Source organism: Rattus norvegicus, chromosome 10 (assembly GCF_036323735.1).
Source record: "Rattus norvegicus strain BN/NHsdMcwi chromosome 10, GRCr8, whole genome shotgun sequence".
NCBI classification, from domain to species: Eukaryota; Metazoa; Chordata; class Mammalia; order Rodentia; family Muridae; genus Rattus; species Rattus norvegicus.
In genome coordinates, this window is record NC_086028.1 from 101,019,335 (window position 1) to 101,047,065 (window position 27,731).

The following is a 27,731-nucleotide window of genomic DNA, read 5'->3' on the forward strand; positions in this document are numbered from 1 at the left end:
CTTCCTCTCTCTACCTCCTGAGTGCACCAGCAGACCTGGTCTAAGCAGTAATGGGAACCGAAGCCAGGATCTTCTGCGTGCTAAGCAAGCACTCTATCAACTGAGCCTCAACATCGATCCCTGAAGAATTTATCTCATCTGGGCATGGCAGCAGCACTCAGGAGGTAGAGACAAGTGGATCTCTTAAGTCTGAGGCTAGCCTGTTCTACAGAGGGAGTTTCAGGACAGCCAGAGCTACATAGAAAAAAACATGTCTCAGAAAAAAAAAATCTTAATGATAAAACCGCTGGATATCCTGTCATGTAGAAGAAGGAGATAGAGGGCTGGAGAGATGGCTCAGTAGTCAAGAGCACTGACTGCTCTTCCAGAGGTCCTGAGTTCAATTCCCAGCAACCACATGGTGGCTCACAACCATTTGTAATGAGACCTGATGGCCTCTTCGGATGTGTCTGAAGACAGCTACAGTATACTTATATATAATAAATAAGTAAATCTTTAAAAAAAAAAAAAGGATCCAGGGACTAAGCCACTACCCAAAGACTATTCATGGACTAACCCTGGGCTCCAACCTCATAGGTAGCAATGAATAGCCTAGTAAGGGCACCAGTGGAAGGGGAAGCCCTTGGTCCTGCCAAGACTGAACCCCCAGTGAACGTGATTGTTGGCGGGAGGATGGGGACCCATAGAGAAGGGGAGGGGAAGGGGTTAGGGGGATGTTGGCCCGGAAACCGGGAAGGGGAATAACAATTGAAATGTAAATAAATACTCAAGTTAATAAAGATGAAAAAAAAAAAAAAGGAGACAGAAATTCAGGTTCAAACACCCAAAATATCTATAGGGCTTCCCATTCAGAAGCGGCATCTCTGATAGTCACCAACATGGGTTCTGGGGTCGCTGAGTTCAAATCCCTAGTCTGAATTTCATAGTCATGATATTGAGAGGTTTAATCTCAGCTTCTTTTCCCCCTATTTATAATATGAGAAAAAATATTCTACCTTGTAAAGATTAAAATCAAATGACAGAAACGTCTAGCCTGGCCTGGTAGGGTACTTTTAATCCCCTGGGGGGGGGCACTCTGGAGGAGGAAGAAGAGCAGATTCTCAACCTGTGGGTCGAGACCCTGTGGGGGTCGCACAACCCTTTCACAGGGGTCACACAGTGGGGGTCCTGCATAGCTGACCTTCACATTAAGATTCATAACCATTGCAAGTTAAAGGCATGAAGCATCAGTAAAGTTGAGAGCTATGAGAGCTACCGAGGTAGAAGCAAGTGCATTTCTGTGGGTTCGAGGCCAGCCACCACCAATTGAGTTTCAAACAAGGCTAGGGCCTAAATAATGAGACCGTCTCTAAAAAAATCAAAACAACAAACACAGAACCAAGTAAGTCTCTGTGGTGAGAAAACGTCAGCTAGGACCGTCTTCCCCAGCACTGATGTGCCCTTCTGATACTCTCAGTTAAGACCGAGGGCTGCAGAGCCCTGGGGGTGCTTCCGCACTCCTACCGGCTGTAAGTGTACGTATAGTCAGGTCTGAGGCTGCCCTGGAGTGAACCCCATTCAGGCCCAGATCAATAACGAGTCACGGGTTGCATATTTGGATAGTTTTAATCATTAGCTTACGACGGTATGCTGCCAGGACCCTTTTCTATCCTTGCATTTTTCAGAGGGAGAATTTGCCAATGACGAATCACGCGCTCAGACCTTAAGGCCCCCTCTGAACTCGCTAACGCATTTCAAATGGGCAGCAGTAGCCGGTAGCAAAGCCGGAGGGGGTGGCCTGGATCCAGAACTGCTGTGAGCCAGCATCCCAGCAGTGAACAGATGGCACACGCTCGACAGGAGAGAGTGACGATCGTGGAGAGTCCTGAGCAGAGATAAGGAGCCAGGGAAGCACTGAGTGGCCAGCGGCAGCTAGAAGCCTCTGCCAGGCCAGGCCCTGCCCAGAGGGAGCCCAAAGGAGAGGCTGGCCAAGAGCCATAGCTGGAGGAAAGGGCCCTGGAAGAAGCTGTGCTCTCGGCTAGAGGAGGGTGGGGAGAAGATGGGAGAAGGATTGTCAGTCCAGTGGCAGCTGCATCTGTCTAGGGCACGTCAGTCCCCATCCAGAGATGGGTCCCAACAGGCTGGTCTGCCCATCCCAGTTGACCCTCCCATCACCAGAGTAGCACACCTTTCCATCCAGTGAGTTAACTAGAACGACCTCCGTGGTCTCAATCAAGGAGAGTTTTGTCACTTGGGAGACAGTTGGCTATATCAAGGAGACATTTTTGACTGTCGTGATTTGGGCTCTCAACATCTAGTCAGTAAAAGCCATTGCTCAGCACAGCCTGCCAAGAATCAGCCAAAGAAAATGCCAGAGTGGGGAAGTGAGAAGCCAGGTTATAACCTAACAATGGCTCCGGTCTCCTGGAGCGTGCAGGTCTAACCTCATCCTTCCACTGAGCCCTCTCTGCTCTGCTGTCTCGCTGAAGTGGTGCCCAGCTTCTCTCTGTTGCCCGTTTGGCTGGATCTCAGTGTTGTTCCCCGGCTTGGCTTCCTTCTAGGTTTGGCATCAGAGGCTCCCTTATATTCCTACCCAGCTTGCAATCTTCTCTCCCACAGCCAAGCCCTTGTCTTCAACTCTCCTATCTCACTACCCTACCCTCACCCCATTTTTCATCCCTCCCCATCCTCCCAGCCCAGTCCCAGGTCACCTCCTCCAGTCTCAACCACCTCCCAGTAATTCTGTCACCCAGGCTGGAGTCTTCTGAACATGGAACAAAACAGAGCTGTTTAGAGCTAGCCGAGGTCACGCTCAAAGCCAGCAGTTCCTTCTCCGATTTTGTCCCCGGGTTTGCTCCCCTCTGGAGCACTTCCCTGGAAATACATTCCCTTTTATCTCACTGACTCTGTGTGTCCTGGAGCTGCTGAGACCAGTGTGGCACAGGCTCCTTCAGTTGAAGAGTGGGGGGCGGGGGAAGAGTGTCTGCTAAAAACATGGCCTCACCCTGCTGACCCTAGGGAGAGGAGCCTGGGGGACTAAAACCTCAGAGGGTACAGGAAGAAGCAACAGCCTGAGCACCAAGGAGGTCTGAGCCGAGGAGGCTGGCTCTATCTCTGTACCTCCTGAGTACCCCACCTCACCTGTCACCAGCCACCTCGGCCCTACCCTCTGGCTCAGATGCAGCAGAAAGAAGGATTCTAGATGGAGTCATCTGAGGCCTAGTAAGATCAGGACACACAGCCTCTGGATTGCTTTCAGTTCTTCTCCCAACACTCTTCTCCAATTCAGATCCCAGACGTCTCCAGGCCCACCAGTCCCCACCAAGGGCCAGCAATACAGGAAGGCCAGGACTGGCTAGGGAGTGGGCCCAGCCTTCACTGCAGCCCCACCAGCTCAGTGATGGGCGGGACATGCACCATGAACTCCTCATAGCGACTAAGAAACAGCTGAAATCGAGCCAAGTACGAGTCTTCATTATAGGGTAGCCTCTTGTCGTGGAGAAACTTGGATACCACGGGCTTCACCTGAGACAGAGTTGCAGGAGAACCCTCTGAGTCACAGGCTTGCCTACCCCAGGAGCCCTCCTCTGTTCAACCATAGCCATGACCTGCTTGGGAAAGCAAGGAGTTCACGTGTGGAGGAGCTTCTACATCCTTCTACCATACCCTAGCGGGGAGCAATGGCCTCTCACCCTCATCGCCCCCCATAAGACTCTCGACTGCATGCCCCACCCTCCACAAAGCCATCAGGGTGAACCCTGTCCCTTCCCACTCTACAGACCTGGAAATGAAGGCTCAATGAACTTGCCCAGAGTCACACTGCTACTAGGAAACCCAGGTGACTCTGGTCTAAACCTTATGTTGTCACTTGTACCCCAGGCTGCCCTCCCTGGGTGACTTTCGAGGAGGCCAACGATGGTACTCGGGGAACAGGTGTACTCGGAGGTTCCTACTGCCCGCCCTCAGATGGGCCCTTCCACTCCGCCCACCCAGCCCTTGTCACCTTCAAGCACATGTGGTCAGAGAGCCAAGGGAAGAGGTGGTGCTCCACATGGCAGCTGATGAGGGAGTGGCCGAACGCCCAGTCCAGCACTGGCTGCCGGGGCAGGTTCAGAACCCCCAGCGTCATCATGTGAATCCGCCTGGGCTTCTTGTCCGGGGAGAACATAGGCAATCCAATATGCTGCAACAGACACGTGGGTCACACGCTGCAGGGGCTTAGGCAGCCCTGTGTCATCTTCACCAAACGTACAGGGGCCCGTGGGACCCTACAGGCACGCAAGTCTGGAGCTCTAGCCCGGCTCCTGTGCTAACCCAGTCTTTCCCACATCTAGGCCTCTCTCCCTCTGGACAATGAAGGGATTCGCTGATGTATTTTTTTCAGAGCTTGGGTGTTCAGAAGTCCGTGACTCTCGCTGCTTGCTCTTGTGACCCTATGTGCCTCACAGCCAAGGCTTGCTTCTTCTACCTCTCTGACAAAGCTTAAGTAAAGTGAGGGGCCCAGTCACTGCCATGAAGCAGTTGTCAAGGGCAGGGCAGGAGATGGACGGTCTCTGAGAACAGCCAGGGTTCAGCCAGAGTCTATAGGGAGATCTTCCCACCACTCTACAGATAAAGACTCTTGTTAGATCTCTCTACTCCTGGCACACGACACAGCCAATTTCTTCAGTCTCTCATTGTGTCCATCTGCCTGTCTCGATTCAGGTGAGGTACCTGGTCACCTCTAAGTTCTCTAGACCCAGGGTGGGGCCTAGTGGAGAAGGTGCTTGTACGGACTACTTGAATGAAACAGTAGAAGAGGAGGCACAAACGTGAGCCTGAATGATGAGTAGGGTTTAGACTGGAGATGAAAGCAGGGAGGGCCTTTCCAGGACCAGGCAAAGGCCTCATTGAAACCCCAACTTCCTGTGATGACCCACAGTGACAGGGGAGGGGCAGGAATTGAGAGAAGCCTCCTTTGGTGACCGCTCTCTCTCCCTAACTGTTGGGTCTAGCCTGCTTTTAGAACTCTGTAGAACCCTCTTCACTGGCTGAATCCAGGAGGCTGGGCTTACCTGGAAGATATTGACGTGGAGGTAGGGGTGGGCCAGCAGGGACCTGGCGAGCAGCATGCAGGCCAGCGCTGAAGCAGGGCTCTTGAAGCCCGACACGTTCATGAACAGCCAGTACTGAGAGTAAAGGCCCAGGCAAATGAAGCCCAAAGCCCGCAGTGCCGTCTTCAGCTCTTCCTTCCTCAAATGCTCTGTGAGAGAGGCAAGAAGTAACATGAGGGGGAACCATCATGAGCCGGCTCCGTGGTAACCACGAGTGTTCAGGTAGAGGGTTGCTCTGGTTGTGCTCAGTGAGCCCCAGATAATACGACGTCTGCCCTTTGAATGAATGAGGAATACCAAGCGCCCTAGCCAAGGTCAAGGTCTACTCCATAGCCCTGTTCTCCTACCACTGGGCATTGTCCCCCAATAGCAACAACTACAGCCTGCAGTGTGGTCTGTACGGGACAGCTACAAAGTGGTGCCCCTGCACTCTCTAAGATTTTATGTTATAAACATGTGGTGTGTGTGGTGTGCACGTGTATGCGTGAGTGCTGGTGCCCGTGGAAGCCTGAGGGATTGACTGATTCCCCCCGAAGCTGGAAGTTACAGGGGATTGTGACCATCCCAGTATGGATGCTAGGAGTTGAGGTCTGAGCCTCTGGGATAGCAGGAAGAGGGCCCTCTTAACCTCTAAGCCATCTCTCCAGCCCTGACATAAACTCTCTCACATCTGTTGGCCTCCCTGCCTTTTCACACTTTCCTTGAAGAACCTGAGACAAACAGGTCAAATTACCTGGCCCCCAGTCACCAGCCAGGAAGCGAAGAACTGACCTGGTCCGGGGGTTCTTTCCACCCCACCTGGCTGCCCTTGACAGTCTTGACTCATGGCTCCGAGCTATGTCCACAAGCAGGATCCACAAAGCCAGGAAGGAAGGAAGGGGTTGGCAGGGCAGGTCTTTTCGGAACACTCAAATCCAGAACTTACCAAGAGCTACCAGTGGCGTTAGGAGGGGGACCAAAAGCGGTCCAAGGAGCATGTAGACGTAGCGGTTGAGGAGAGGCATCTTCCATGTGCTGGAGTCTCCCAGACCCAACACGTTGGTGTAACCGTGGTGCATATTCACGTGGTTGAACTTAGCAAACTCTGCAGGAAAGGCTGTGCACACCTAGAGGCGGAGACAGAAGGGCACAAAAGGGGTTCCTCGGGCACAACTGAATGAAGCAGAACCCAATCCCCCCACTCCCCCGTCACTCCTGAGCCCTCCTCTGTATCCACAGCTAATCCACCCTGTCCCCCATCTGTCAAGCATCTCGACCCCAGACTGACCACACACTGCCTTATACTCGGTGAGGCTCCGGCTCCGCAGAGCATTTAAAGAACGGAGGGTGGAAACCCTGGATCGCCACTCCCCCGTCAACAAGGGTGATGCAGGAATCCGCCGCACAATCTTGTGTGCAGGCCTGGGAAACAGCTGCACCTTCGTGACACTCCTCGGCAGCCTGAGCTCAGAGCAGCAAGGAAGGGTTTCCAGGGCTTGAAGGGCGCATGGAGGTCATGACCTGAAGAGCCCACAACACCTCAACCCACCTCAACACGGGAGGGGCAAGGCACTAGCATGCTCTGAGCCAATGGGAGGGATTCTCCGTTGCCACTCAGGAAAGCACTCAGCACAGCCTCGAGTTCTGACTCCAAGGAGAGCAAACATTCTGAATGCAAAAGAGGTGCTAGGCGGTTTCATATGCAAATATATGCAGATGAACAGGCAGATGTAAGGCTTCAAGAGTTTTATCCAGGCCAGAAGGCTTTGCTGACTTTGGTGAAGATGGCTTCCTGTTTCCAGGAGAAGGAGAAGCTGCCCAAGACCGGCTGCTGTGAGGTGGGTTGACTGCAGGGACGTACCCTAAGCACCAGGTCTCAGAGTTAGGCCTGCCTTGTCCACTGGCTCACCAGTGTGTGTTTCATACCCAGGGCTGTCCCACGTACTGGAAAAAGCTAATCCCTTTTTTTTAAAAAAAAGATTTATTTATTTTATGTGAGTGCACTGTAGCTATTTTCAGACAGATCAGAGGAGGGCATCGGATCCCATTACAGATGGCTGTGAGCCACCATGTGGTTGCTTGGGATTTGAACTCAGGACCTCCAGAAGAGCAGTCAGTGCTCTTAACCACTGAGCCATTGCTCCAGCCCAAGCTAATTCCTTTTATTTGTTTCATTAATTAATTAATGTGTGTGTGTATTGTGTGCTGTGTGTGTGTATTGTGTGCTGTGTGTGTGTATGTGTGTGTATGTACGTGCTCACAAATAAATGCCATGATGCATGTGTGGAGGTCAGAGGACAATTTGTGGAGTCAGTTCTCTTCTGCCACCTTCACGCAGGTTCCGGGGATCAAACTCAGGTCACCAGGATTGAACAGTGAATGGTTTTATCGTCTGAGCTGTCTCTGTGGTACCAACTCCTTCTCCCCCTGCACACCAACAGTAACTGTGCTTGGAGAGTGTGGTGACTTGAAGAGACATTCATGTGCTTGAACGCTTGGCCCATAGGGACTTGGCATTAATAGGAGGTGTGGCTTTGTTGGAGTGGGTGTGGCCTCATGGGAGGAAGTGTGTCACTGTAGACGGGCTTTGAGGTCTTATACATGCTCAAGCTACTCCCAGACACGGTCTCCCCCTTACTGCCTGTGGATCAAGATGTAAAACCCTCAGCTCCTTCCCCAACACCATATCTGCCTGGATGCTGCCATGTGTCCCACCATAATGATAATGGACTGAACCTCTGAAACTGTACGCCAGCTCCAATGAAATGTCCTTTATAACCGTTGCCTTGGTAATGGTGTCTGTTCATAGCAATAAAACCTAGCTAAGACAGAGAGCCAGCGGCAGAACCAGCCTGGAGTCAGGTACTGGGAGGTACCAAAAGGCTTCTCAGCAAGGGCCCCAGGCACAAACCCAGGCCCTCGGGTGTGACTTGTGTGCCGTGACTTGTGACCTGACACCCACTCGCAGAGCCAATGAGTGATTTTGCCATGTGCTATGAAGAAGAACTGATCTGAGCCTATCTAGGTCCCTCCTTTGTGTGTGTGTGTGTGTGTGTGTGTGTGTGTGTGTGTGTCCAGGCGTGAGTATGCACGCATGCCCAAGTATCCACCAAGGCCAGAACTGGGCATCTGAGTCCCTGGAGCTGCAGTTACAAGATGGTTGTAAGATGCCCAAAATGGGTGTCCAAGGGCTCTTAACCCCACCCAGCCCCCTCAGTCTCATTTAGATGCTCTCTCCTGTCAGAAAGGAGGAGGGGCTCAGGAGAAAGGTGAGTTGTATGTTTTGTGTGCCATTTTCCTATCCACTCAAGGACAATGGAAATGAGCACATGCCGCTGAGTTCTCTGTAAAATGGGTTCCTTTCCTTCTGTAAAATGGGTTCCTTTCCTTCTGTAAGCTGCCTTCTTTTTGTTGTTACTGTTTGAGACAGGGTCTTGACATGTAGCCCAGGCTAGCCTAGGACTCTCAGTCTTCCCTGCCTTGGCCTCCTAGGTGCTGGGATTACAGATACATGCTCCCATACCCAGCTGTATATGTAGCCCAGGTTAGCCTGGGACTCTCAGTCTCCCTGCCTTGACCTCCTGGATCCTGAGATTACAGATACATACTCCCATACCCAGCTGTAAAGGACCATTTATAAATCTTACCCAAAAGGTTTTTCTCATACAGACCCAGAGAAAGTTCCAGAAACCTCCAGGTTGGTGTGGCTTCTTAATACCATTCGCCAGCCTCTGTGGCTGGTGCCTTCCGGAAGACTCAACAGCTCCCTGTCTACATCATTCACACCCTGAGCACCCAAGGCACGTTGAGAACGGTACGAATGGGAATGGGTTCCCCTTGACAATACTTCATTCACAGTCTGGGGGCCCTCGAAACTCTCACTCATTTATCTTTTCACTCACTAGTTTGTTCTCTCTCTTTTTTTCTAAAGATTTATTTATTTATTTATTTATTTATTTATTTTATATACAGCATTCTGCCTGCATATGTGACTGCAGGCCAGAAGAGGGCACCAGATCTCATTACAGATGGTTGTGAGCCACCATGTGGTTGCTGGGAATTGAACTCTTGACCTCTGGAAGAGCAGTCAGTGCTCTTAACCACTGAGCCATCTCTCCAGCCCACTAGTTTGCTCTCTTAAGCATCCTGCAGCAGCTGAGGGGCCAAAACTCAAAGTGTTCTCTTCTGGGGCCTCACCACTGTCCCTCCCATATCCTAAGAGCGGTTAAAGCACACCTCTGTCCACCCCGAGCACACTCACTCTCAGGCACTTGCTCTTCCCTGAGGAGCACGTGAAAAGCCAGACGGCAGTGATGTGGGTGTCATATTCGGGTGCACGCGCGCGCGCACACACACACACACACACACACACACACACACACACACGTGGCTTACTTGAAGCTCAAATTTATCTGATTGCTTTGACGGACAAACCTACCGCTCAGGTCGCACGGCTCAAAGCTGGGAAGGGACGACCTACTCCCTGGACACCAGGCCTCGAATTCAGAGATCCGCCTGTGTCCCTGAGCGTTGGCATTTAAGGCCTGTGCTGCCACCACCCGGCACTACACCCTTCTTTCTAATCCTGCCCATACTGCTGTGCCTGCTCCTGGCCCATTTCAGGAGTGGACACGCTATGGCCTTTGCTTCCACCCGGAGACCTAGATTCTGCCCTTGAATCTTCTCCCTCCTCCTGTCTTCCACTAGATGGCACCTGACCAACATCCTTCTGCACCCCCCATCCCCCCTTCCTGTCACCACAGCCTGGACCTGCAATCCCTCCTAGTCTCTCTTCCAGCAGCCTCCAGACAGTTTCCTGCACACAGACTGCAAGTCAGACTAGCAGAGTGACCCAGTTTCAACTTGACTTAGGTTGTGATGTAATTTTATACTTGTTTTTGGTTTCGTTTTGGTATTTCAAGACAGGGTTTCTCTGTGCATCCCTGCCTGTACTGAAGTTCATTCTGTAAACCGGGATGGCCTTGGACTCACAGAGATCTGCCCTGCCTCTGCCCCCCTGAGTGCTGGGACTTAAGGGCGCGACACCACCATTTGGCTTGTGCTCCGTTTTTAATCCTGTCATGGAATTTTTTTATTTATTTTAGACAAGATCCAGAGCTAGTCCAAACTGGTCTCAAAGTCCCTGTATAACTGAGGAGGGCCTTGGATTCCTGGTCCTCCTCAAGCAAGTACTGGGGTTACGGGGAAATACCACCAGGCTTGGTTTTATGAAGATCAAACTTGGGGTCTTGTGCATGTTAGGCAAGGATCCTGTTTGTTTAACAGAAGAAAATTAAAAGGGAGGGGGTACGGTTAGAGAACAAGGGAAGAGACCGATAACTGGGATGGTGCCTTAGGAGAACTTACCCCCGGACTTTTTTTGAGGCCCGATCTCACTTGTGGCCCTGTCTGGTCTGTAACTCACTATGGAGCCCAGGCTGGCCTTAAACTCACAGTGATCCATCTGCCTCTGCATCTCGAGTGCTGGGAGAAAGGAATGTTGCACTGTGCCTGGCCATCCCTGACTTTTTGTTTTGTTTTGTCTTGTTTGTTTGAGACAGGGTTTTTCTGTGTAGCCCTGGCTGTCCTGGAACTCTCTCTGTAGACCAGGCTAGCCTTGAACTCAGAGCTCTGCCTGCCTCTATCTCCCAAGTACTGGGATCAAAGGTGTGTGGCACTCACCACGGCCTGGCCCTACTGCTGGGCTTTTTAAACTCTGCCTAATCACAAAACAGATAAACCTTTAAAACTAAGTCTATTTGGCTACAAGACAAAGTACCAGTTCCTTTGCCTGGGCCCCTGTGCGAGTCTAGTAACTTCCACACACCATACCAGTCTCCCTTCTAAAGTTCCTCCGGGGTTTCTCAGCCTCCACATCACTGATATTAAAGCCCAGGTCACTTCCCCCACCCCCACCCATTTTTCTCACCCATGCGTGCCTGCATGTGCCTGTGTGTTGCCTGCATATGCATGCATGTGGATGGATGTGCACATAGATAAGTGTGCCCGTGGAAGCCCTGAAGTCGATGACATCAGAAAACATCCTCAATCACTCTTCCACCTTATTATCTGAGACAGGGTCTCTCAGATCAACCCAGAGCTTGCTCTGGGGATTCCACCGTCTCTACTTCCTGCAGCCGGATTTACTGTGGGCTGCCAAACCCCCTCACCTTTTATGGAATCCCTGAGATCCAATCTCCAGTCCTTACCGTTTCGTGGCAAACGCTCATGCCCACAGCCTGCTCATGTCACTCGTTGTAGGGACAGTGCACCGTGAGAGTCTACACTGGAGATAATAAGGCAAAGAACCCAGCATACACAGTGCCATCCTTGGCCTCCCTCCCGAATGATACATGGATATAATTACTGGGATTAAACAGGAGTCACCGATCCAATACACCAGATTCCTCTGTCCTACACTGAGATATCCCGTGAGTTTGTAATTATAGGACCTGCAAGTCCGTATATAGCAGTGTATTTTGTACTGAATATCTGCACTGGTCTTCTAAATAAAAATTTAAAAAGAGAGGGAGGGGAGAGGGGGAAAGGGGAAATAGGGGAAGGGAAGGGGAAGGAGGAGGGAGGAGGGAGGGAAGGGGAAGGAAGAGGGAGGAGGGGGAAGGGGAAAAGGGGGAAGGGGGAAGGGAGCGGAGGGAGAGGAGGGGAAGGGGAAAGGGGTAGGGGGAGGGAAGGAAGGCGAAAGGGGTAGGGGGAGAAGCGGGGGGAGGAAGGGGGAGGGGGAGGGAGAATATGAATAGTTAAGGGCTGGAGTACAACTCAAAGACGGTGCATGTATTTTCCACGCACGAGACCATTTATCTAATCCCTGGCACCAAAAAAGAAAAATAAAGTGTCCATCGTGGCTGACCTTATTCAAATGAGAGTCCCGGATGGGAGCAAGCTGCAAGAGGGTATAGACTACAGCCAGAAGGGAGAGAAAGGATCATGACTAGGCTTGGGGTTCTTTGCCCTTTGTACCACAGGGGACCTGTGGATGGCAACAGGCATTCCCCTGTGTGACACCCTCCCGAAAGGGCTCAGCAAGCTGTGCAGGGTTCCTCGTGGGCTCCACCTGTGACTCCACCCCACACACAAGCTGAGTTTGCAAGGAGGATTTAAAGAGGAGACAGAATAAAGAGCTTCCAGACTGGCACGGCTGGTTCCTGCCCACTCAGGGGAGCATCCTTGGCTGTGACACTAGCTCGACATTCTTCCCCAGCCAACTCCAAAGATACGCCTAGCAGCCTGGGTGATGAATGCTTGCTGAGCAAGGCAGGAAGGGAACATCTTCAGGTAGGCCAGAAAGGGGTCTTCAGAGAAACCTCACCTGGTGTGCGCCAGGGTACATGGTTTTGAATACAGCCTAGAGGGGTAGCCCTAGTCTATTCTAGCTGTTTCAGCTTTCCATAGTCACTGGAGAAAGAGCCTGGTCCCACACCAGCTCAGACCCAGTGGGCCCTAAGACAATATTATCAAATGCTGGATTGACAAGAAAAGTACTCAGCTGATGACCGGAGCTGCAGACCCCCCCTAAGGAACACAGATGGCCTAAGACCAGATGTTCTATGAGATGGTGTCACCAGAGGATGACAGAGATGGTGACAAGGGAAGGATGAAAGGAGAAGACAGCAGGATTAAAAGTGACAGCCAAGGATTGGGGATTTAGCACAGTGGTAGAGCACTTGCCTAGCAAGTGCAAGGCCCTGGGTTCAGTCCTCAGCTCCAAAAAAAAAAAAAAAAAAAAAAAAAAAAAAAAAAAAGTGACAGCCAGTGGTCCGGGAAGGGTCCCATGTACCCTCTGAGGTACCCGGGCCACGAGAGCCTGTCCTTTTTGCCAGGTAACCGGATACGAACAACTGCACTGCCCTGGCAGGCTCTGCAGCCTCTCAGGTGACACACACAAAACAATAAACAAACACTGTGGGAAGCAGCCCCGTGCCGCCCTTTTGGCTGGTGGTGAGTCGCCCCAGGAAGAATCACAAGGCCACACTATGGCTCATGGAAGGCCTGGCAAGTCTGTACCCGTCTCATCCAGTGCCCTCGAAGGGTTAACGGGGAGGCTTGTGCTATCACGTTCTAGATTCCATGAAGAAACCAACCCCAGATATAGAATTAACCACCTTGCTCAAGGTCAGGGCAACTACTGGGCCTGGGACTCCAATCAAGGCACAAACTTGCAAAGAGATTGCCCCACACACTGCCAGCTAGGCAGGGCTGAGCTGTACTCCCCGATAGGTGGGAACCACTCCAAGAGAGGAGCCCAAGTTAGGCCCTAAGATTGGAAAATGGAGATGCTTCCCTGACTAGGTTACTCAGAGAGTGTGGCTGACAAAATTAGTTCGGCCCACAGCTCACCAAAGCCCAGCAGCATAGCCCACAGTGCCACAGCACGGGAGGAGACTCCAGGCCTTTCCTCCCAAGCCACAAAACATAGGCTTTCAGGAACCCCCCAACCCCCACCTCTCTCTGCCTCTCTGCACCCCCCCCTGCCCTGCCCACACCATTGGCTAACTTCCCCTAGACCTTGTCCCCAAGTGGAATGCAAGGTCGTGGTAGACAAACACCAACAGAAGAGCTGCTAAGAACTTGGGTGGAAAAAAAATGAAGCGAACAAAGCTGTGTGCAACCCACAGAACTCAGAACTCAGCCCTAAGTCTGTTTGGGTTCCCGCGGGTCCCACTGCAGTGGGTTTCTGAAGTCCCAGCAATCTGGGAAGACATGTCAACAGCAGCGTCTCAGATCCTTGCCTCCACTGAGCACATAGGACAGCTCCTCTGTCCCCCGAGGCCGAGTCAGAAGCCCTCACGCTGAATCAGACATCAGTAACTCCAGAAACCTGGGACCAATGCTTCAGAGTAACCTCTGCACAGTAAACCCCTTGTAATCCAAGACTGATCACCTTTATTAGTCCCCAGCTGCCGCAGACACCTAGCGCTCAGCACTTCAGAAAACCAAGCAGAGCTCAGTCTGTGCTCTGAGTCACAGCATTAAGATGCCGTCCACATAAATGATGCAGGGGTGTCCATCACCCCTGGCTCCCCTGGCAGGTTACAGACCTTGACCCCAGGGTCCAACCTGTGCCTATTAGTCTGGGCTGACCCAGAGCTTCCTGGAAAGGGAAATATCTTAAAACTGACTGTAGGAACCCTTGGCCTTTCAGAAAGTTAGGCTGGTAAGAGAAGGCATGAGAGGAAAGGAGAGGACAGGGAATTCTGGGTAAGAATGTTTTCACCACACAATCGATGTGATATGTCAAAAGGTGTGTGCATGTGTATGTGTGGGTGTATCTGTGTGTGTTGTGTGTGTATGATTGGTATGTGTGTATGTGGGTGGGGCTCTTGTGTGTGCGTATAGGTATGTGTATATGGTGGCCTGAATGGAATTGGCACCATTGGTTTGTAGGGAGTAGCACTATTCAGGAGGTGGGGACTTGGTGGCAGAGTGTGTCACTGCGAACAGGGTTTGAGGTTTCAGATGCTCAAGCCAGGTCCTGTCTCCCCCTCTCTCTTCCTGCTGCCTGCCTATCCAGATCTAGACCTGCCAGCGATGTCTCCAGCACCATGTCTACCCCCCACTCCTCCACGCTTCCCGCCATGACACTATTGGACAAAACCTCTGAACTGTAAGCCAGCCCCAATGAAATGTTTTCCTCAAGAGTTACTGTGTTCCTGATAGGTAGGGCCAGGGAGCCATGGGACCAAGGGAAGCAGGCAGGGAGCAAGAGTGGGGTTGAGGCGCATTCTGGAAATCTTGTCCTGCATGTCCCTGAGCATGTAGTCCTGTGCCCTCCCCCACCTTTATCCCACCTGAGGAGGTCAGGTAGCAGTAGCCAGGTTAACCTTCCCTTCCCCTTATAAGGACATGCCCAACAGCACCCGGAATTCCTCCTGATGCTAATGAGGCATCCTCAGCAATGGCCCTGGCCAGTGATGTACACTCACCCCATAGCTCCTATTCACCCCCAAAGGTTTAAATAGCCTTGTTCCCCCCCCCCCAATTAAACAAGAGGTCTCACTGATGCCTCTCTCCCGAGAGTCTCTTCCTACTGCCTAAGGGGTGTGTGTGTGTGTGTGTGTGTGTGTGTGTGTGTGTGTGTGTGTGTTGTGCACGGAGTCATATAAAAAGCTACATGAAGGCTGGAGAGATGGCTCAGTGATTAGGAGCGCTGACTGTTCTTCCAGAGGTCCTGAGTTCAAATCCCAGGAACCACATGGTGGCTCACAACCATCTGTAATGGGATCCGATGGGTTTGAAAACAGCTATAGTGTACTCATAACTAAAATAAATAAATCTTTAAAAAAAAGAAAAAGAAAAAACTACATGATTCAGGGGGCAGAAGAGATGGCCCAAGAGTAACGGCTGCTCTTGCAGAAGACCCGGGTTCCATTCCCAGCGTCCATGCGGTATAGCTCACAGCCACATGTAACTCCAGGTCCTGGGGATCCGCTGCCCTCTCTGGCCTTCGTGGTCATTGTATACATGTAGCACTCACATAGACAGGCAGTTGCACACATCTCCACTCAGCTGTTAAACTTGCTGCCAAGCCTAAGGGCCTGAGCTGGAATCCCAGGACCCAAACGGTGCCAAGAGAACACTGAGAAGTAGAGAGACTGCTCAGCAGTTAAGAGCACTGACTACTCTTCCAGAGGTCCTGAGTTCAAATCCAAGCACCCACATGGTGGCTCACAGCCATCTGTAATGGGATCTGATGCCCTCCTCTGGTGTGTCTGATGACAGTGACAGTGTACTCACATACATAAAACAAACCAAACCAAACAGAGAACCGTTACATGTTGTCACCTGACCTTCACTTGTGTGCCATGACTCATGGAACCCTCCCACACACACATACAAAACAAATAGGTAAGTGTAATAAAAATGTATAAAATTAAAAATAGCTGCATGAATAAAAAGGGGTCGGTTGGTCTCCACAGTGAGACCTTTCCAGAAAGGCCTGTCCCTACTAGCAGCTTCCTCTTCTATCCCTAAGGGGCCTCGTGGCTAGGTGAGAGTCCCATGAAGTAGAAGAGAGAACAAGTTTGGTAGAGGATCTGGGAAGATCTGAAAAACAATTTGTCCAGACACCTTTGCCTTCCTGGCGAGTGCACAGGTGAGAAGGCCTAGCAAGGAGGAGGCATGGAGGAGGAGAGCCAAATGCTTTCTGGAGGTTACAGGAGCAAGGAGCATCTCAAGATGGCTTAGCCATCGGCAGGTATAAGAAGAGCAGGCTGCAGGGCTAGAGTGCTGTGACACTGTCCCCCAACACTCACTGCCTCCAACATCTCGACACACGCCCTGGTTCCACTCTTTGCCCACCCTTCAGACACTAAGACCTGACTGCAGAACCCAGAGACTTCTGTGAGGCCCCGGAGCAAGACTGGCCAGTTGCAGGCGTTCTGGAGGAGAAACTCCATCACCTTTGGCCTAGTGCTACAGAGAGGTAAGAAGAGAACTAAGGAGTCAGAGGACAAGGAATGGCCCGGGGCGAGAAATGTTTCTGCTGCTCAACCAATGAAGATTATCACAAGATAAGCCACGTTCATCCTCATAGACAGAAATAGGCAACGGAGGATGCAGGACTACTCACTAACACCGACTTCCTCTCAAGTGTTTGGATGAATACACGGGTATGATCGCGTGCGCACATGCGCACACACACACACACACACACACACACACACACACACACACACATACTGCACAGCGCACACTTGGATCTACCTATCCACTTCGGCAGCTCCTTGCCCCTGTGAATGGATACACAGTGTTGCCTAGCAACTGCCCCATCCCGCCAGGCTCACCTCCACAAAGAAAATCATCAAGATCTTGCTCCAGCGTTTGGACTCTGTGAGGGCACTGTGAGTAGCCAGGTGGCTGCCTTTGACCGTGAGTGTATAGTGGCACACACCCAAGATTGTAATGCCAGTGGCAAAGGCCAGAACATTATGGAAGCGTAGGCACAGGAACCCTGCAAAGAGGAGGACCAAGAATCAGGATCTTTCGCCATCTTTTGAAAATACGGGTCCAGACACACATGCACACACTTTCCCAAATCCCGAGCCAAAGAGGGTCAGCCTTCGGCCTGTGATAGGTTCCTCTAAGGCCTGAGGTGGGTGGTTTGACTTTCTCTGTAGGATTTGGGACACAAAATATCCCCACTAGGCTTTCTAAGGACATTTGCTGTCCTCATTCTGTCAGGTCACCCTCCTGAGCCCCAGCCAGAGCAGAGATGGGGACTGGATGTCACTGAGCCGTTAGACCTCTAGAGATGTAGAGCGTTTCCTCAGTCCTTCTCTGCCCATCTCCGGGGTCCCCCACAGAACATGCTCTTCCCTTCTTCCCAGGTCACTCTCCCCTTCCCCACCCACTCACGGCTTCTCGTGCAACTTTTTCCTCTACCACTTTCAAGCCTCAGACTTTCTCCCACCTCCAGTAGGACATGAGGTGGACACCCCCAGTTAGACTTTGGAGACTGAGGTGGGATCCAGGATCTTGAAGTACTGAGGCTCCTTTCCAGCCTGCACCACCTTCAGCCATGCGCCACCCCCATCCGCAGCCCGTGCCTCCGTCTCACCAGCCGGCAGGGCGAGCAGGCTGAGAGCGAGGATGGCGCAGTCCACACCGTGGCGCTCCCACCACGAGCTCGCCCGCACCACATCCTGCACCTGACGCTCCAGCTCTTTCAGGAGTGCCTCAGCAGCGCCGTCCCCCGGAGGCGCACTGCGAGTGGGCTCCATGGGCTCCCTGGATGCACCTCGTTGGGGACAAGCGAGGAGCACCGAGGACTCGGGTGTGCGCAAGGCTGCTGCGCCGGAGAGAAGACTAAACGCCCGGAGAGGAGGGGAGGAGCGGAGGAGCGGAGAGGCGGAGTCACGCACCAGGCTGAGACCTCACTAACCCGAGGTCACCGTGAGAGGCACGGGGTACCTTCTGCCACGCACAGCCGTGACCTGTGACCTAGGCGGGGCCTAGAAGCAGCCTCCCCTGCCAGCCCGTGGCACCAAAGCAGCTCGGGGAGGGAGGAGTCAGAGTGGTGCAGGGGGTGGGGAAGTGACCCTGAGACAAGGTGTAGAGGGAACAGGACTGGGTAAAGTGGAAGACCCTCAAAGGCCTTAAGTGTTCACCCACGTCCTCTCAGTCTCCATCTCGGGTTCGTTATGCGTTCTTAGCCCCAAAACCCGGGTATTTCTCTTTAAATTTTATTTCATTAAATTATTAATTTGTATGTGTAGATGTGTATGGTGTCCACGTGGAGTTCAGAGGATAGCTAACGTGTGTGTGTGTGTGTGTGTGTGTGTGTGTGTGTGCGCGCGCGCGTGCGCGCGCTCGTGGTGCAGGGTGACCGCTCTGGTTTTTAGTAGAAGTGACTTGTAGAGAGTTGGCTTTGCAGCCAGGCAATGAATGCAGGATCTGGAACAAGCCTGAGATTGAGAATGTCACATCAATGTTGACCCTGCTGCCACCAATATGACTTAGCTGGTGTGATCGTTTGAGGATAAGCCCCTGACTCCCCTCTCTGCTCCCTTTATATCTTCATGGTCCCCCCAATTTCATTTCAAACCCTTAAAAAAAAAAACCTGACTGAGTCTGGTGTGTGTGCTGGAGACAGCAGCGGTTGGTTTCCCAGGAGAACCTTTGGGCAGGAGAGCACGTGTGAGGGAGAGCAGGCTATAGCTTGAATTCCTCTCCTGCTTCTCTCCTTCATGGATTCAGCTGTGTTCTTCCAAATTCATGCGTGAAGCCATGGTCTGGCTACACAGTTCTCTCAACTGATCGTGTAGCCTAGGCTGGTCTCAAACCTACCGTCCTTTTGCCCAGCTTCACACATACTGGGACCTGCAATTCTTTCTGAAGGGACAGGATCAAGATCTGAGAGACCAGTGCCCTCGACTTCTACACACTTAACAACAGTCGTTGTGTGTTCCCATGTAGCCCTGTAGAAATGACACCCTGTCGTGTAGTTCATGTCTTTCTTTCCGACATCTTGGTCCTGGGGTTCAAACTCAGACAGGCCCCACAGTTATCGAATAGCTCAACTCCAAGTCTAGGTCTCTTATCAACAGATGGTCATAGACAGAGAAAGGGCGCTGCCCTTCTCCCTCCCTTTCTCACACTCGGAGTCCCCACTGCCAGAGGAGAATTTTTAGGGAGGAAGATGCGCAATTTTTTAAAAGTGTAAGAATATCGATATTGGATTAATTGGGGTGGGGAACCTGCTGCCTTTATCATAATTAGGACCAAGTTCCTGGTGCTGCCGAGCCTGCCGCCAACCCCCAGCTACCTGGTGTACCTCAGTAATAATAAACTAAAGGGGGGAAGAGCTGAGGTGTCAGGAGAGCTTGGAGGAGGGGCCTACAGAGATGGCTCAGCAATTCAGAGCACTTGCTGCTCTTTCAGAGGACCAGTTTGGTTCCCAGAGCCTACAGGGCAGCTCACAATCCTTTGTGACTCTGGTTCCCGGGAGATCCGACATCCTCTTCTGACCCCCGTGTGGTGGACATATGTACACGGAGGCAAAGACTCATAAAATACATTTTTTTTGTTTGTTTGTTTGTTTTTACCAGAGCAAAGAAGAGCTTGGAGGAGGCCGACAGCATGTGAGGCAGAGACAGCCTTTTGCTCTCTGGAGACAGCTAGGCTTAGTTTGAAGGGCCTTGACCTACGAAAGGGGAGGTGGGTATTTTACATTCTCAAGGGGCGGGGAGGAGCAAGAGCAGAGAAAGACAATGGAAGACAGGAGAGGAAGACTGGTACCAGGGGCTGGAGGTATCTTGACTGGCAGGTTTATCTCCAGAGGCTACAGGAGCCACCGCAGGCTTTAGACCAGGGGAGGGGATTGTGTAATGTGTTTAGGGGAGGCTTGTCTATATGGGAAAGAGACGAAGGGGACTGGAGAGATGGCTCAGCGGTTAAGAGCACTGACTGCTCTTGCAGAGGTCCTGAGTTCAAATCCCAGCAACCGCATGGTGGCTCACAACCATCTGTAATGGGATCCGATGCCCTCTTCTGGTAGCTACAGTGTATTCATATACATAAAATAAATAAATTTGAAGAAAGAAAGAAGAATCTAGAGAGTGTCTCAAGATGCCCAAACAAGAAGGTCCCACAGTGTGAGCAGAGGCAGAGACTGTAGAATACGCAGAGACAGGGGAGATGTAAACGGCCACGAATCAAATAAATACACAAAGACCAGCAGGCTTTATGTCAGCAGCCTAGGGAAACACAAACATTTCCAGGAAATGTACCTAAAACAAATGACAAAAAACCCAGCGCTGGAGAAGATGCACAGCCACTGGCAGGGCGTTTTGGTATTCGAGACTCCAAACCTGGATCTTATCTAACCCTTGGTTTGCTGAGATTGAGTCTCACCACGTAGCTGAGGCTGTCCTTGAACTCACAATCTTCCTGCCTCAGCCTCCTAAGTGCTGGGATTACAAATAAGTGTCACTAACTCTTTTTGTTTTTCTTTTGGTTTTTGTTTTTATTTTTCATAGATGTATTCATTTATTATATATAAGTACACTGTCACTGTCTTTAGACCCACCAGAGGAGGGCATCAGATCTCATTACAGATGGTTGTGAGCCACCATGTGGTTGCTGGGAACTGAACTCAGGACCTCTGGAAGAGCAGTCAGTGCTCTTAACCACTGAGCCATCTCTCCAGCCCAAGTGTCACTAACTCAATGGCGGTTTTTGCAGAAGGTTGAACACATACCCACTGCGTGACCCAGCAATTCAGCTCCCAGGTAGCTCCGCCCAACGGGAATGAAAACGTATGTCCACACAGTCTTCTGCCTGGCAGATCACAGCTAAGTAGAAATGGTTTATAGGTCCAGGAGGTTCTGGACCTGTGTATTGGAGGCTTTCCACGGAGACCTCTGGCCTGGCCAGGTGCGAGGATTCAGACAAACGGGAGAGAACTAGAGCAGGGAGGGGGAATGGCCTCCGACGATGCTTCCGATGCTTCCGCTTCCGCTGCTGGTGCTGCTCCCCCTCCATCTCCACTGCTGCTTCAGTTGCCCCAAGCCGGGTGAGGCTGAGCCAGTGGAAGCTGATTAGCCAGCAAGGGGTGCAGGGAGCTTCTGGTGGCGATTTCGGGAGTAGATCTTTTCCCCCAGCAGCAGTGTTACAGCTCTTATGACAGAAGCTCTCGGATGACGGAGTAATTCTTGCCCACCTTCATTCCTTCTGGGTAGGATTCTTCTTTATTTCAGAGCTGGGGACCGAACCCAGGGCCTTGCGCTTTCTAGGCAAGCGCTCTACCACTGAGCCAAATCCCCAACCCCAGGATTCTTATATATAGTTTTGGGGTGGGTCAGGATCTGACAGTGGGTACTTCCTATTGGCTTGATCTGAGAGCTTGGGAAGACCTCATCTACATGTGGGCGGGCTTGGAGCGCTGCTCCTATGTGACTGATGGTCACGAACCTCTCTACGGGGGCGTGTGAGGGCTGTAGCTATGTGACAGGGGCATGGTTTCCTGGGAGTTTAAGGAAATGCTTACCGTCCCTTAGGGCCACCGGGGTTTCTAACCGCAGCTCAACCAGGAACCAGGATACCTTTCACAGCCTGCCGCCCCACAGGAGAGTGGACAAGTGAGCCCTGATGCAACGCTAGAGAGAGCAATAAAATGGAGCCACTGGTTCAGGCAACAGCATAGGTAGACGGTCTGACAGATTGAACTGTACGGACCTGTGCCGAAAAAAGCCAGCCTCGAGTCCTCGGTGTAGGACTGCATGCACAGGAAGCGTAGGAATGGGCCAGACCAAAACACAGAGACACGGATCAATCCAGCGTTGTTATATGTATGTTAAACTTTAACTCCGATTTGATTGGGTTCATTAAATTTTTCTTGTTTGGTTTTTTGTTTTGTTTTGTTTTGTTTTGTTTTTTTGTTTTTTTTTCCTGGAGCTGGGAACCGAACCCAGGGCCTCGCGCTTGCTAGGCAAGCGCTCTACCGCTGAGCTAAATCCCCAATCCCCTAAACAATCAAAGTTATTTTTTTAAAGATTTATTCATTTATTATATATAAGTACACTGTAGCTGTCTTCAGTCACACCAGAAGAGGGCATCGGATCCCTTTACAGATGGTTGTGAGCCACCATGTGGTTGCTGGGAATTGAACTCAGGACCTCTGGAAGAGTAGTCGGGTGCTCTTAACCTCTGAGCCATCTCTCCAGCCCTAAATTTTTCTTTTACATGATGCTGGGACTCAAAACTCAAGGTCCCAGCATGGTACGGGAACTAGTTGGTATTGAGCCTACAATTCTTCATGCTTGTTTTTCTTAAGATTCCATTTTATTTTTTAACACAATGTGACTCTCTCTCTCTCTCTCTCTCTCTCTCTCTCTCTCTCTCTCTGTGTGTGTGTGTGTGTGTGTGTGTGTGTGTGTGTGTGTGTGTGTGTGTGTGTGTGTGTGTGTGCATGTGCACATGAGTGCAGATACCTTCAGGTACCAGAAGAGGGCACTAGAGCTGCAGTTACACAGGCAGTCTGAGCTGCTGGACATGGGAACTAAAATCCCAACTCAGGTCTTCTGTAAGAGCAATACAAGCTCTTAATGGTTGAGTCATTTTTCCAGCTCATGCAATGCTGTTTTTCTTTTTTCTTTTTTCTTTTTTTTTTAATAAAATAATTTTAGGGCTTAACAGTTGAGAGCACTTGTTCTGTGCATTGCAGAGGACCTGGGTTCAGTTCCCAGCATACACATGGTGGCTCAGTTTCATGGGATCTACTTTTCTCCTCTGAGCTCCAAAGGCAACACACACACACACACACACACACACACACACACACACACACACACACACACAGATCCAGCCAAATACCCATATACACAAAATAAAATAGGCAAATCTTTTTAAAATGAAAAAAAATATTTTGAAAGATTTATTTATTTTATTTTACTTATGAGTACACAGTAGCTGTCTTCAGACACTCTATAAGCGGGCATTGGATCCCATTACAGATGGTTGTGAGCCACCATGCAGTTCCTGGGAATTGAACTCAGGACCTCTGGAAGAGCAGTCAGTGCTCTTAACCACCGAGCCATCTCTCCAGTCCTAAAATGAAAAATATTTTTAGAATGAAGTTTTTACAGTGGGGTACACAGCTCAGTAGGAAGGTACTTGCCTAGTATGCATGAGGCCTTGAGTTTAATCCCTGATATGGGGGTGCCGGAGGGGAGATGGACAATGAGCCTATTAATTAAATGGAATAAAAGCAAATAGATAAATAAAGTTCTTGCTGGGCAGTGGTGCTGGCTGTTAGTACCAGCACTCAGGAGGCAGAGGCAGGCAGATCTCCGAGTTGGAAGGCTAGCCTGGTCTACAGAGCTAGCTCTAGATCAGCCAAGGCTACATAGAGAAACCCTGTCTTGACAACGCAAAATAAATAAATAAGTAGAAAGTTCTTCTGCAGTGCATATCAGAAGTGTCAAACGGAGTAAAGGTTAAGAAACAAAGTTCCTTTGCGGTACCTATCAGAAGTATAATTGGTCAGTTCAGTTCAGAGAAGCCTGGTAAAGAGAACACACAGATTCCATTGGTTGTGGCTGTTGGCAGATGGTTGTGCGTGGATGACTAAGAGGTTGGCTTGCCCACAGCAACTGCTGCTAGAGGGAGGGATGTGGCTCTTCTCATTCTGTTTCTCCACACTATTGTCTTTTCAGCCCTCTGTTCCCTTTCCTGCCTGTGGTTCTGTTTATAAAGGTGAGGATGATGGACTTAATCCTGAGATGAATAGCTTCAGAATTTGGCCACAAATCCATAATAATCTAAACTATCTCCCAGGCTTCTCATGACAGGCCTGAAGGGCTCAGTGAAGATACCCAAGCAGGTTGGTGTACCTCTGCTTAGAATGGGCTCCGTGCCTGTGGCTGTCTAGAGACAGCCAGAGCCAAGCATAACCATGCCTGTCGTTGGACTGCTTTTACCCCTTCAAAGATTCTTCAACCTGTCTGTGTAATACCCCAGCACAGGTGAAAAACATAACTGGGCCTTGGAGTAGAGAATACTCACCAGTGTACGGCCTCAGAAGCGTCAGTTGGTGTGAAGACTATTATTATAGCCAGGAGATATTTATCTCTCTGAGTTTTAGCATTATCAAACACACCAAATAATAAAAAGTTTAAAAAAAAAAAAAGGTAAGGTTAATATTATGCTGGTCTGATGGAACTGCCTCCATCAGACTGACCTGCAGGAATGTTTGGGAGGCATTTTCTTGATGACTGATTGATGTGGAAGGCCGGGTCCACCACGGGCGTTGCATCCCTTAGGCAGGTGGGCCTGGGTTGTGTCAGAAAGCAGGCAGAGCAAGCCAAAGGAATTGAGACAGCAAGAAGCATTTCTCCATGGCCTCTGCTTCAATTCCTGCCTCCAGGTTCCTCCCGCCTGAGTTTCTGTCCTGACTTCCCTTAATGATAGACTATGACAGAAGTACCAACCAAATAAACCCTTTCCTCCCCAAGTTAGTTCGGTCAGTGTTTTAGCACAGAAAGAGAAAGCAAAGCAGAGCAGACACCAATGGGAGGGGTTGTCATATTTTATTTCTACTTTTTTTTTTCTTTTTTTCAGAGCTGGGGACCGAACTCAGGGCCTTGCGGTTGCTAGGCAAGCGCTCTACCACTGAGCTAAATCCCCAACCCCTTATTTCTACTTTTAATCAACAATATTCACACTACACATATTTGCTGGCCACTCCACCCCAATTTTCGATGTGTTGAGAACTGAACCCAGGCCTCCCCTGCTAGGCCAGGTATTCCACTACTCAGCTACATTCCCGGCCTTGACTGTTGATATTTTTCACAGGCGTAAGGACTTTTGGACCTCAGGCTGTAGTCGTCAGCTTAGCCTTTACGTGATTGGATCACCTCCAATCACGTTCTCCTTGCGTCAGAGTGACCACTCACTGACCTCTGACTCACGGACAGGGCCTGCCCGCCCACCCTTCTAGGCGTTTATTTTCAGGATGATTGGTTGGCACCTGCTCATCTTCTGGACTTTGAGACTTCAGCCATCAGTGTTCACAGCTCTCCCACAAGTGCGTTTTGCTCACTTGGCCCAAACTCTTGGGAATAAGGTGTCAAAGGGAAGATCCGTGGACTGATGATTGAAGGAAATGAGAAGTAAAAAAGTCAGATAAATAAAAAAGCAATGCCAGAGATCGGGCAGTCTTGCCTGCGCTGATGGCCTGTGCCAAGCAAGTTTATTAATAACTGAAGTTTCTTATATACTGCTTGTAGGGGAAACTGTCCAAAGTCAGCAGAGAGTTACATCGGCAGTCCTGGCAAAGAGAACACAGATCACCTCAGACACAGCCACCCTAGGACTGATAGCCACAGCCCGGGGGGGGGGGGAAGTCAAGCACTCCGAAACCTCAACCTTAATGCCTTCAAGACACTGGCTGCATCCAGCCGCAGACCAACCTCACCAAGTCCACCCCTGGACAAAATCACAGAACTAGTGATCCATTTCTCCTTTCATCGGGGCCTCTGAGAACGTCTTGGGTTGGTCTGGCTTCCCAGGTTCTTTCAACCCATTTTTTGGTCCTCCACTGAATCCCCACCCCCCACCTCTCACAGGCTTTCTCTGGTTGTCCTGGAATTAGCTCTGTACAGCAAGGCTGGCCTCAAACTCACAAAGGTCTGCCAGCCTCTGCCTCCTGAGTGCTGGGATTGAAGGTGTGGCTCATTCAACCCATTTTATTGAATATCTACTATATGTCAAGAACTGTAGCTTCCGCTATTGCTGTCCTCAGACCTGTCCAGTTCAGAGCTGTAGGTCTCAGTGGTCACATGCTGCCTAGCAATGAGCCTCTGTAGGAATCAAGGGTGTGTGTGTGTGTGTGTGTGTGTGTGTGTGTGTGTGTGTGTAGTGTGTGTGTGTGTTTGTGTAGTGTGTGTGTGTGTGTGGTCTGCCTGTATTAGTGAGTATACAAACTGTCATAACAAACATCCCCAGCATCCCACTGGCTAAATGCAATACAGACAGAGCAACCTCTTTTTACTCCACAACAAGATCTCAATCAAGTGGGGCTGGAGAGATGGCTCAGTGTTTTTTTTTTTTTTTTTTTTTTTTTTTTTTTTTTTGGTTCTTTTTTTTTCGGAGCTGGGGACCGAACCCAGGGCCTTGCGCTTCCTAGGTAAGCGCTCTACCACTGAGCTAAATCCCCAGCCCCAGGCTCAGTGTTAAAATAAGAGCACTGACTGCTCTTCCAAGGGTCCTGAGTTCAAATCCCAGCAACCACACAGTGGCTCCCAACCTTCTGTAATGAGACCTGATGCCCTCTTCTGGTGTGTCTGAAGACAGCTACAGTGTACTCACATTAAATAAATCGATCCTGGGTACTTCCTTGAATGTCTTGCAGCATCCTGAGGAGGTATTTACACACTCATGTTTATGCAGCACTGCTCACCGAGGCCAAGATGCTGAGGAGCCTGGACATTCAGCTGATGGATGACTAAGAAGGTGGTACAGAGATATAGTGGTTTTATTCAGTGATAAAAAGAATGAAATTGCATTATTTGCAAGGCAGTAAGTGGAGCTGGAGATCGTTATGTTAAAGTGAACATGCTAAATCCAGCCCAGTATGTCTTTAATCACCAACACTCAGAAGGCAGGGGCAGGGGCAGGGGCAGGGGCAGGGGCAGGGGCAGGGGCAGGGGCAGGGGCAGGGGCAGGGGCAGGGGCAGGCGGATCTCTGTGAGTTCAAGACCAGTCTGGTCTATAAGGCTACATAGTGAGATTCTGTCTAAGTAAATGAGAATAAAATAATGTACCATAATTGAGAGAGAAAAGGGAAAGAAAGGAAGAAGGGAGGGGGAGAGGGAGGGGGATGGATGGGGGAAGGAGGGAGGGGGAGGGAGATGGACCAGGGAGGGAGGGAGGTGCTAGAGAGGTTTCTGTACTACTCTCACAGAGGACTCTAGTTTGGTTCCCGGATCCACATCAGAAGACTCAAGGCCACCTGTGACTCCCTCCGATCACCTCTTCCGTGATCTCCAAATGTGTATACAACCCTTTCCCTGAACACATATACCTGCTCTGAAATGAAATCTTTCAAAATGAATGAAACTGCATCTCCTGTCTTTCCGAACAGCCAGCGGTCCTGTGGGCTCACTCCTGAGGCCGAGGACCCCCTCCCCAGCCTTCCTTACTCTCCCCTGGCTTCCTCACTGACATCCCAGCCAGTCCCAGCTGATGTGTTCCCAGCCATCAGGGCCAGTATACTGCTGCAGGCTGCTGGGAAGAGGAGGGGCTGAAGCCTGGTGCATAGCAAGTCCTGCCTGTCTCGGGGAGACCCTGCTTCCCTGAAACCTCACACAGTCCTCAGCACCTAGAGGTGCTCAGCAGGCATTTGCAGAGTAGATAGGAGGGGTGTGGATAAACAAACTCTAGAGAATAAAAGAGGAGGTCAGAGATGGGGAGTGGGGATGGGGGATCGGCCAAGTGCACACACACACTCGGAGGCAGAGGCGGACAGATCTCTGAGTTCGAGGCCAGCCTGGCCTCCTACCAAGCAAGTTCCAGGACAGCCAGGGCTACGCGGAGAAATGCTGTCTCACAAAACAATAGAAATCAGAGGATGGAGTCGTCTAAGTCAGAATCGAGTAGGCCTTCCCACACTCCCTGAATGGGGTGGAGGTGCCTGCCAGGCAGGGACGGTGGGGCAGGTGAAGC

At 50.8% G+C, this 27,731-nt stretch overlaps 1 protein-coding gene and 1 long non-coding RNA gene across 6 annotated transcripts; one reads left to right on the forward strand and one right to left on the reverse strand.

Moving 5' to 3' along the window:
* Positions 1–1,586: 1,586 nt before the first annotated feature.
* Fads6 (fatty acid desaturase 6) lies at positions 1,587–17,947 on the reverse strand. 5 transcript variants are annotated; one of them, XM_063269233.1, is made up of 6 exons: positions 17,626–17,947; positions 16,853–17,019; positions 5,998–6,178; positions 5,034–5,221; positions 3,983–4,162; positions 1,587–3,587 (listed from the first exon to the last, which is right to left on the reverse strand). In XM_063269233.1, the coding sequence occupies exons 1-6, from the start codon at positions 17,786–17,788 to the stop codon at positions 3,501–3,503; spliced, it is 966 nt and encodes a 321-aa protein (XP_063125303.1). In that variant the 5' UTR covers positions 17,789–17,947; the 3' UTR covers positions 1,587–3,500. The 5 variants fall into 5 exon arrangements, with proteins under 5 accessions (XP_063125303.1, XP_038942123.1, XP_038942122.1 ...); XM_039086195.2 differs by lacking the exon at positions 17,626–17,947 and adding an exon at positions 17,479–17,618 and having other exon boundaries at positions 1,587–3,504; NM_001107064.1 differs by having other exon boundaries at positions 2,626–3,504; positions 17,626–17,826.
* Positions 6,791–7,834, forward strand: LOC134480901 (uncharacterized). Its single transcript, XR_010055870.1, has 2 exons — positions 6,791–6,889; positions 7,390–7,834. It is a non-coding gene; the product is annotated as an uncharacterized LOC134480901 (long non-coding RNA).
* Positions 17,948–27,731: the final 9,784 nt, after the last annotated feature.